At 50.9% G+C, this 10,946-nt stretch overlaps 1 protein-coding gene across 1 annotated transcript; it reads left to right on the forward strand.

Annotated features, from left to right (window-relative positions):
- The first annotated feature begins 4,544 nt into the window (after positions 1 to 4,544).
- On the forward strand, positions 4,545 to 9,312 carry LOC100906461 (solute carrier family 23 member 2). Its single transcript, XM_029112422.1, has 10 exons — positions 4,545 to 4,573; positions 4,772 to 5,037; positions 5,338 to 5,515; positions 5,653 to 5,834; positions 5,991 to 6,108; positions 6,444 to 6,585; positions 6,841 to 7,094; positions 7,367 to 7,472; positions 8,368 to 8,535; positions 8,734 to 9,312. Exons 2-10 carry the CDS (start codon positions 4,796 to 4,798, stop codon positions 9,054 to 9,056), a joined length of 1,713 nt encoding a protein of 570 aa, XP_028968255.1. The 5' UTR covers positions 4,545 to 4,573; positions 4,772 to 4,795; the 3' UTR covers positions 9,057 to 9,312.
- Positions 9,313 to 10,946: the final 1,634 nt, after the last annotated feature.

Raw genomic sequence — 10,946 nt, forward strand, 5'->3', positions numbered from 1 at the left:
GCAAATAATGACCTCAAGGGAATGTGGAAAATAAATTCCAGCCAGAGTTGGCAGGGAGCGGCCTAATTCCAGGCACAGACTACTACGATATCAGAACAGAGAGCGCGTTGATCTTCGACGCCTCGCAGAAAGCTTCGAGGAGACACCATATCATCGGAGACAACAGACAGCTACAGTGTCGGGATCCTGAGAGGTGTTACTACGATGGCTACCTCGAAAAGGCGAAGTGTCTCAACTCCAGTACGCAGGCGTCTCTCGCCGAGATCTCAATATTATTATATTCGCGGTTCCCATGCACATACCTGGGACAATCATCGTGGTGATCGAGGGATGTCTCTTCAGGATTCAATGAGCTATCGAGTCCGAATCGGCTATGCGAGATGATGCTTCCGAAGAGCAGACACACACTTGGAAACGTCTCCGTCAGCTGCGAAAATCTTCCAGAGATTCGGTATTGCGTCTTACGAGGTCAGCCGGGAGCGGAGTCAATGGGGGAGATGCGGTAACGGAAACCCGCTCATCCTGCTTTCAGTCGCAGAATTTTACGTTACAGATTCTTGCATTTTGCTCTACTCCCCCGGTAGGAGCACACAATTCTTCTTCTATTTCGCGATGACGTTGGCAACGGTATCAGTTCTCCTGTGTGTGCTTGCCGTCGGGTGCCCGAGATGCAATCACCAGCGAGACCTGAATTCTGCTATGAGGGGACTAAACGGAGATCGGCACGCCTTGTCAAGAGCCTCAGACGACCCGCCATCTTACAGCTCGGTGCGCAAGAACCCTGAACGCTTTGGAACACCTCTTCCGAGCATCGGGAGAGCCACAACCATCGGACAACGAGCATCATCCGAGTCTCCTCCACCGTCTTACGAGACTTGCACAGGCAATCGCCAGCCCTCGACGGAGGAGCTACGTCCGATCTCTGTAGATAAAATCCCGTGAGACAATTTCGGATCTAAGGGCAGGTGGTGCATATTTTCGCCCGGGCGTCAATATTGGAGGCTTTTTGAGGCGCTGGACTCAAAGCTTCGTTATGAGTGATGAGTGATGACGCGTTGGAGACCGTAATAAGCGTTTAGGTGATGTTCCACGATGGCTGGTGCTGGGAAGGAGCCGTAGGATGCTCTCCCTCCAGAAGGATACGCTCAGGCATGAGTCTGAAGGAAATACCAAACAAGTCCCTCTCTGTGAAATGCCGCAAGGGGTCCTCTATTTCCGCGAAGCGATGCAATACTTGAAAGCAGCCCCATGCCGTGTAGATGGTGGTCACAGGTCGCAGACCTCGAATGGGCGCGGAATATAGGCGGTATTCCCTAGCTGGAAGTCGGTAGCCCTCGTCATAGAGGATATTCGTGATCACTAGATAAACCGGAAAAAAAGATTAACGACGGATATTGCATGCAGGTTGCTCGTCATGATGACCCGACTCTACCCGTATCTCATCTAATGACATTTTCTCCCCACCAATCCCACCATTGAGCTGGGAAGCTGGCTTTCAAGTTCCATGTTTGAAGCCCGCGGACCATTTTCCTTGCGCCGCCCCTGAATCCAACTATGGAGTCAGGAACGCAGAACCATCGATCAGCGATTTCGCCAGTCTTAAATTGCAGACGGTCGAGCTCGATCATTATCGTCACTTCCGACTCATGATCGCCAGGAGTTGTGGTGCCACCAAAGTTCTCCTCCGCGAGCCTAATCTCAGGCCGAGAACATATCGAGCGTCAGGCTACGAGACTTTGTTGAGCAAGATATATGCTTGGCCCCAGAGACGGGAACGATCGAAATGGTAGAGGAGATCGCGTGTCCGGACGGGGGCTCAATGAGATCTGCGGAACTTCAAATCCTCAAGGAAGCAAAGTGCTCCCCGTGGAACAGGGACCTTACCCATTCCCTTCCGCGAAAATTTCCCCTGCTGAATGACCCGCAGTCGCAGCTGCCGAGAATGTGTGGACTGTCTCTCGCGTCTTTTGAGACCGTCTACGAGATATCAGACTGCTGTGCCTGGGGATCAGTCATTGTAGGAAAATCGGTGTTCATCTCGATGTGAAGCGAATATTCTTCGCGACTAGCGCAGACACCGGCAGGTCTAGAGACAGAAGCGAGAAGATGTCTGGGTTTTCATTGCTGCCGGTACGAACATTGCCAGGTTCCGTGGCAAGCGTGATCTCACTTCTAACCGCTAGCTTCTCCGGAGCGCTACAACGGTATGTTGACAATTCTGTTCATAGGCACATACCTAACGTATGGCCCTCATGGAGTCGATATGCAGAATAAGGCCGTCACATTCGGGTCAGACACTGAGCGACAAGGCGAAGATCAGCTAGCTCGGACACTCTGGTAAATGTGGAGCTCGGAAGGGGCGCCCGCAAAGTAGCGATGGAGATGAGGCTCGCCTGTTCTCTACTGAACTTTGTCCCATGTCACCGGGACCTTTGGAAGACCCCGGTTTCTCTCGATCCACGACCTTCGGACTGCTTGAAGTCTGGACCTTTGTATCAGAGCACTCCGGAAGACCTACGACAAGCCTTTTGCGAGTCCTCGAACGCTACGCGGGTGGCTTCAAGCTTCCGGACGAGCTCGAGGTATTATTCGCAGGACCGAATCCATCTCGATGAGTTACCGTCTGTCTCTTCTGGAGCCCCATTCTGATGACAGTAGAAGATTCGCATCTCTCTGATTTTTTGACAGCCTCACAGAATTCCGAATTTTGAGACGTTTTCATCAGATATCGCCCCATGATGATAGCATATAGTCCCGATTGAACCAGCTCTCCATCCCGCAGAGCGGTCAGTATTCGATTATCTCCGTAGGAGCTTACGAGTCTAGAGCTCCGAGTCAACCCCTTCTCGGGAGAAGGGGAAATCATTCATCCATGTCCCGCGATGGGAGGAGCTGCGTAGTCGCCGGAGAGCGATAGAATCATCGAAGCTCACCCCCTGAAAGGGAGGGTAGGAGATATCATCGCTCAGGTTCGGAACAATCTCGGAGAAACCGCGATCGTCAAAATCCACCCACCACACGGTGGAGGGGTCCTCTACGTACCTACATAGGTATCGACTCAAAATGTACGTCCTCCGTGCCAGGAAAGTGATAGGGAGCGGGGGTCTTACTCCGAGCGAACTTGAATCAAAAGTAAACTGACTGTTACGGAAAGGAGCTGACTGAAGTAACTCGTTTGAACCAGAATTCTTCCTCTTCTGGACTTGATCATGGAGTCGTCAGTAGGGTCTTGAAGTTTATCGAATCCGAATGATTCTACGCAGAGAACCTGCTATTCTCGAATAAACGTTCCGCTTCATACCGAACGTTGTCGACGCTCCTCACCACTCTGGCTGACATGGTCCGTGAGAGCCGGAAACAGCGAAAGTGTCGGCAGAATAAACTCATGGCTGTACACATCAGCCGGCCTGATTCAGTTGAACGACTTGGTGACATGAATTCATACGTGCGTGTATCATTGGATTTTCCTCATCGCCCCCTCCGGAACAGGCATACCCAGAGAAGATTAGAAGATGCCCTGATTTCGCGTGCTGAGATGGCGCGACCGAAACTCTCAGTCGGATCGCCCCGGGAGCCAGTAGAATCAGTGGTGATCATCTGCAGTTCCGGGAGATTTCCAGAGACCGGCCAGACATGGACGCAGGACCGTATCCTGCTTGCTTTGATGTCACACGGATAAGTTTCTTCGTGTTCAAACATGCTGTACGTGCAAATCACCAACGAGACTGATTACCTCAAATGATCATCCACCTCTGAACAGAGCCGTGGGAGCGTAAACGGTCCTATTAGGGAGATTGAAAGCATACTCATGAACGCTATCCAGTCAGTATGTATCTTTGTTGCTGCAAACGAGGTTCCAGAGGCTATCATAAACTCACCGGGCCGAGCCCGAGATACGTTCGCTCCACGGGCAGTGTACCCGCTGCCCGCTGCTATGTCTTTTCGCATGCAAATGAATCGGAGCACCCATAGAGGACCTGGAGACACCACAATCCACCCGGGGGAGGGCCGAAGAGCCGAAAACCAGCGCAGGAATCTGATGCGGAAATTCAATCTTCGTCGGAAAACCCAACGACTGTATTCGGGTTCCGAGGAAGTTCCACGGACGTTCTCGCTGAAAATCAACCGAGATTGACAATGTCCGGCGCATGGCTCGTTGATGAAGATCACTGCCATCGGACAATCCGCTCCTCTAGCTCATTGATGTTTCCGCAAAGAAGAATTACCGTACGTCTCTCCACGGCGGCAGCGACGCTACGCGAGTCGTATCTTCCACGGTCTCTCATGTACGACGTTTGTTTAGAGTTTCCCGAGTCACAAATTGCTCCTCCTTGTAAAACCTCGTAGTGATAATGATTGGCGATTCTCTGAAATGCGAGGTGATTGACCAGAACAACGCTATCATTGCTTTCGTGCACTGGACCATCGGGAAGAGGGCGAAAATTTGAGCTATCTGTCTCCCTTTTACGAGGGGTCAAGAAGAGACAGTCGCGAGTCGCTTCCCCGGCGGGCTCTGCATGATTTTCTAGTTGGGAACCACATCATGCACAACGAGCACCGGAAAGAGACCAAAGTGAGTACAAATCGATTCCTGATCCATGTGAGCGGGAAATCCGTGATTCGGTCGTTCGAGTCCCTGTAACAGCCTCCGACGATGAAAATTCCGAGTCGCACCGTCGTTCGGAGCCGTGGACCGGGACCGATTGTCGCTGCTCAACTATTTGATGGGGGAATGGAAACTCTTATCCGACTGCCGAACATTTGTTCAAAGTTATCCCAAATCGAGGAAGAAGGAATGCTCCCGAACCGGCGAGATGACATGCTCTACGGCTTGGAGGATTCGCCGCGTTGGTATCTCTCTGCTCTCCTGGGCTTCCAACAGTACCTGATAGCATCCTCCGGAGCGCTAAGTTACCCATTTATACTGGCTCCGGCGATCTGTCTGAGAGATTCCGACCCGGGGCGGGGTTACCTGATCTCAACCATATTCTTCGTGTCCGGATTCGCGACTCTTCTACAAACAACTTTCGGTATACGGTTAGTATCATGTGAATTTTAATGTGTCGACAGAACAGCCGCGTGCCCAGCGCGTTTTGTACCGTCTTAGCGAAATTTTCGCTACGAGTGCGAGAGGTTTCGGGCATCAATCCGGACTCGGATCGGCTCAGCCATTACCTATATTATTATCATTCCGTCTCCCTGTAAAGTGAAGCTGAGTTTGATCGAGTTCAAGGGAGGAACCCATTGAGGGCGAAGCCCGGTTCCCCTCCGATCACCGTCAATGTCTCGTTGATCTCGTTGATGAGCCTGGTCGTCACTGATACCTCACTTTTTCAGGCTGCCAATCGTGCAAGGATGCAGCGTAACCTTCCTTGTTCCGATCGTGGCCATAATGTCGCTGCCCGAGTGGAAATGTCCATCCGAACAAGATATCATTGCTCTTCGGAGCGACAATTCTACGGGTCCTGTGACTCAAGATGAGTGGACCCATCTCTGGCAAACCCGCATGCGCGAAGTAGACCGATTTTCTTTCCTCCTGATAGATTCTCCCCTCATCTGATAGTCGTCATTTCATCTGGCGTCGATGTTCTCCTCACAGTATTTTCTCTCTTCTTGCTTCCCTGATTTGTCTGTTCAAAAACGGCATGGCAGATTTGTGGAGCTATCATCATATCGTCGGTCTTCGAAGTCGTTCTCGGATTCACCGGTGTTGTTGGAAGTCTTCTGAAATGGGTAACTCCGCTCGGCATAACACCGACGATTGCCCTCATCGGGCTGTTCCTCTTCGAAGAGGCTGCCGATCTCTGCTCGAAAAATTGGACAGTTTCAATGCTGTGAGTCGACGTGGACACGGATTCTTGAAAGTTCGCGGAAAGATTCTAATTTCTCAGCGAGTTATCGACGATGAGAAGAGAGTTAAAACTCACTCATTGAATATCATATACGATGATGCTCGATACGACAATAACGACCGCGTTGACCAATTCAAGGGCCATCACGCTGATGACATTGTTTTCCCAGTACCTCACCAATGTCAAGTGTCCACTCCCAGTAATCACGAAGTCCGGCTTGAGTTTGAAGAAAGCTCCGATCTTCAAAGTGTTTCCGGTACGTTCCAATCCTCCTCCGATGCTTCGGCTGGCACATCGAGTCCGAATGAATTCCGCGTATTATTCGACGTCGAATAAATTCCCATTGATTATGTCTCCCGCGATGCGCGACTCAAATGTCTCGGAAAAAATCTGACTGTGAATAGCCGCTCGACATTTGATGTTCACCAAGATTGTGCCAGAACGGCGGAAGCTGGTGATCCGGGTGGAAAAACTCCCTCGCTGCGGCCATCCGCGCGTGGCTCTGACAATCTGGTGACAGAATCATGATCAGAGCGAGCGAACCACGCTCCTGACACCTTCACGAAATCGTCACGAAGGATCGTTCCGCAGGTTCTGATGGCACTATTAGCATCGTGGGCGATCTGTGGTATTCTGACGGTCTCTGATTATTTTGGACCCGAAAATGCCGCTAGGACAGACCTCCGGACGAATATCATCCGAGACAGTCCCTGGATACGATTCCCCTACCCAGGTAGGGTTTCTCATTATTCTCGAAATGACTGTCAACCCATCCGTTGGCCCCAGGATCAGGTTCTGCCCTCCGCAAATTATTAGCTCCGGAAACTCCAGCTCACTAGTCATATCTCAACACTCCGCGGGAGAATTACGCTCTGCTTATGAATTTCTCTCATGAGGCTCTCCTCGTGTCGCTTGGGACAGGTCCTCGACTGCAACCCACAACTCGACCGGAGTATGGCTTTCTACTCGAATTCTCCTCGACTTACAGGCCAGTTCGGTGCGCCCACTTACACGGTTGGCGCCGTGATCGGTATGCTATCAGCGATCGTTAGCTCAATCATTGAATCCATCGGAGACTACCTGGCCTGCGCTTCGCTATCCCGCGCACCGACCCCACCGAAGCACGCTATCAACAGAGGGATCATGTTCGAAGGCGCTGGAAGCATAATCGCAGGTTTCTTCGGCGCTGGCTGTGGACTGACCTCATACTCGAGCAACATAAGCATCATCGCTCTCACTAAAGTAACTGCGTCACAACCGCGATCAGATATTTCTCCCGGACCAGATTCTCCCATACCTCTATTCATTCGTCATGACAGCGGAACTCTATGTGCGGCTCTAGCATCGGGAAATTTTTCATTTCCGGGATTCAATTCCGATGGTTTAGGTCTCGGAATAATCGATATATCTTCTGGGGAACCTACACAGCGTACAAGCTTCGCCTCACAGAAGATTTCGTGACGAGCGCTCTGCCGGAAGAAAATTCAAGCAACGAGATATCGGATCTTTTTCAGGTGGCTTGCCGGTCCGTAATCATTTGGGCTGCACTGTTTATGGTGGGTTTCGGCATCATAGGCAAACTCGGAGCGCTTTTCGCAACGATTCCGGACCCGGTCATCGGTACGTGAGGTGCAATGTGACATCGATGTCTATTACCGAGCCGATAATTGCCATGCCTATGGAATTATGCAGAAGTGCACAGCCGCTTGAGAGGAGAAACTGAAAAGAAAGCCACAAGCGGGAACGGTCCTAATCAATAGCGCGGCGGAACGCCACGAGCAGAAGCCTTCGGGCTCTCCGAACGTTCGCTCTTTCTTCTGACGGCCTGAAAATCCGGAGTATGGGAGAACCGGTTGCGATCGCCGTTGAAACGGTTTTTCGATCGGTCGCTGTTATCGAGGTGTTTCTGTTTTATTTTTGTTATATATATTTTTATGGGATTTTCGCCTTCGATACGGTCGCCAACAACAGCGCCAGCACACCCTGATTCTTCGTCTCATCTCCTTCATCTCTAGAGCATCTTCATTAATAACGAAACTATTGCTTCGATAAAAATCTTCTTCTCTTGAAACGGCAAGCGTCGGGAGGCTCGAGCGCCGAATGCGTCCGTCCAGGATCGAATATTGACACGAAAGTGCATTGAGCAAGAAGATCCGATGAACACGGAAAAATGGAGCTCCCATCGATTCCCAGCTATGTTTCTCATACGTGATGAGGCTACTGACTCACAAAGCGAGCTTTCCTTCCTGCTGATCTCCCTGACTCATTTATACAACAAGCGCATTATATTCTACGCGCTTGAGGCCTCCGCTTCCGTATTCTGCTGAGGTCCAATGATTCGATCCTGAGAGACGGAGAAGCTCCTGAGGATTCGGACAATGTTTGATCGCTAAAAGAAATCAAAGAGAGCGGACGCGAAAGAGCGACATCTCGACCGCGAGGAGTTTGAAGACTCTTGAGCCAGAACCACTCGTGCTGCGCTGGGTGCTTATTCAAAGTTCTCGATTCCATCCAGGCGGAGTTTTCGTGGTGTCTTTCTCGCTGATATCGGGTGTTGGAATCGCGTCCGCTAAACAAGTGGACCTGCATTCATCGCGGAATCTTTACGTTCTTGGAACCTCGTTGTTCGGGGGAATCATGATCGCTCATTGGACCAGGAGACATCCGGAGTCGATCCAGACCGGTGAGTTCTGGAGTGCAATTTCGCTGATAGATGTTCCCAATTATCTCCACACTATTTTTCTCGACATCTCGCTTACCGGATACTTTCCGTGCTCCTGCACTCGCTCAAATCGCGACGAAAACAAACAGTCGTTGAGCTCGCTCGTAGTTTCTGAATTTGGAGGAGAGAAAACTTATAATGATCGCCTGCGTTTCCCAGGCAACCTGATGCTCGACCAAACTATAACCATCTTGCTATCGACTTCCATGTTTGTGGGCGGAGCGCTGGGAATATTTTTAGATAACACAATCCCGGGCACGTTGAAAGAACGTGGACTCGTCGAGGATAAGGAAGCATCGGAAGAGCCAGACATGACATGCTACGGCGTTCCGTTCATGGGGAGTCAGCTCGAAAAATTGCCATTCCTGCCGTTCAGCCCGACTTACACGAAATCCCCGCTACCGGGGCTCATCAGGAGTATATCTCGGGGTAGCAAGAGATCCACGGCGAGCTCCGCGGCCCAGGAAACCTCTATACCCTGAGTCCGAAGGGTATTTTGTCTCTCACTTGTTGACCAACAATTCTCTGAGGACAGAATGGGACGAAGACGAAGGCGATGAGCTTATTATCAGTTATTCTGTTCGGAATCATTCCAGAAATGAGCGATTCGCGAAGTCGGAATCCGAGATGAGGTGCCCCGGGCTCAGTTCGACGGCAGAAGTAGCGAATAATCTCGAGAGTCTCGAGTCGGAGGCACACCGAAACATCACTCACAAGTCAGTTGTCAGTTGTTTGCGACCTGGTCCGAAGGAATGAACCGTGCTCATGTTGTCGAGGGGATCTCCTTTCGGAAGTCGAACAGCGATTTGCGAGAGGCTCTCTTGGGTTTTGTTAGATGGCTGAATTTTGTAAATAAAATTTCTCCGCACGTTTCGCAATCCTGGCGCATCGGATGTCTCACAGTAGGAAGTCGAGATCGTTCCTTGAGACCCTCCGGCGCATTTCGCAGGGGTCTTGTGAGGTCAGGACACTGTTCCTAGCCACCTATCGGGAATGGGTCTTCTAGAGCGTGGTTTCTCGTCATGGACTCGATATCATCATCTATCAGGGAAATATTCAAGTCGGCGCAGGTGTGAGTGAGCTGTAGAAGGAAAAGGAGCCGGGGGGATATTTATCGATCGAAAGTGTCAGCTCAAAGGCCACACTTTTGGGCCTTGCAGATTCCCTAGCCCTAGAATCCATTGACCTCCGAAGCTCGCGGGGAATGAAACTAGTTTCTTGACGACTAGTCAAAAAACCCTCTCTCAAACATGATTCGTGCATTAGCTTCCCTCTTTTTCCGAAAGTTTTGCCGATGCTTCGATCTCGGAAAAATTCCGGTTCGGTGCACTCCGTCCGCCGATGATAACGGCTAACGAGAAAATCGTATCTTGACGGCGCCACCGCCGATCGCTTCTGCAGGTGCCGCTCAATGTCGTATTTTAGTTTCGGAGCTGCGTCCCCTTGAAGCTTGACATGTGGCTTCCAACTTCGCTTTCTGAACATGCAAAGCTTGTAATGTATTGAATCGTTGTGATCACCGAGCATTCCTGTTTCTATGCTGCTGCTGTCAATCAGTCGAAAGAAGTTGCGGGCTGGACTAGCAGATCGAACCGGTTTTCTGAGCTGGAGTCTTCTTCTAATGAACTTATCGGAATACGAAAGCGACGCCACGCTGAGAGCTAATACCTGTATTCAATAATGCTGACTACGGTGTTCCCGCGAGTCCATCAACGATGACATCGCATCGGTGACACACGAGGTCTTCACTGAATGAAATACAGATTCCGAAAAAGAGAGAGCTCCCCGATGACGAAGTGACCGCGTGCACTTCGACGCGACAACCGTCGCATCTACTACACTCGAGTGGACACGGAACTATTCAGGATGATGTTCCCGAGGTCAACTCTGGGAAGTTCCTCCGAGTGGGAGCTCGGGTGTGGTCCTCGTCGGACCCGTGCATAGAGCACTTTTATTCAGCTGCGTGATACATTTCGATTGCTCCCCTCGGGTAAGATGGTTTACCGCCGGGAAATCTAGAATCGAGCACGTCTGCCATATGGTTCGTATTCAATTTTATCAGTATGTTCCACTACCGGATAGTTCGTCCCCAAGTCTTCCCCTATAATCATAATCCTCACCATCGATTCCCGAGCTCCTAGAGGAATATGGGCGCATCAGACGGTGAGGGATATATCATGTACGCTCTCGATTATAAGGATCTTGCGCTACCGATGGCGATGGATTCCACGGATTATGGCCACAAGGGTATGCTCCATCTCTCGAAATAAGTCAGTTCCCCCTCGCCGTCGGAGGGACCTATGGCCGAGGAAGCAGTCACAGCCAGAGCCGGGGCGAACTATCGTTGAGGCGGCGAAAGGGTCGAGGACGAA

The sequence above is a fragment of the Galendromus occidentalis genome, unplaced genomic scaffold (genome assembly GCF_000255335.2).
Source record: "Galendromus occidentalis unplaced genomic scaffold, Mocc_1.1 scf7180000077500, whole genome shotgun sequence".
In the NCBI taxonomy this organism is placed as follows: domain Eukaryota; kingdom Metazoa; phylum Arthropoda; class Arachnida; order Mesostigmata; family Phytoseiidae; genus Galendromus; species Galendromus occidentalis.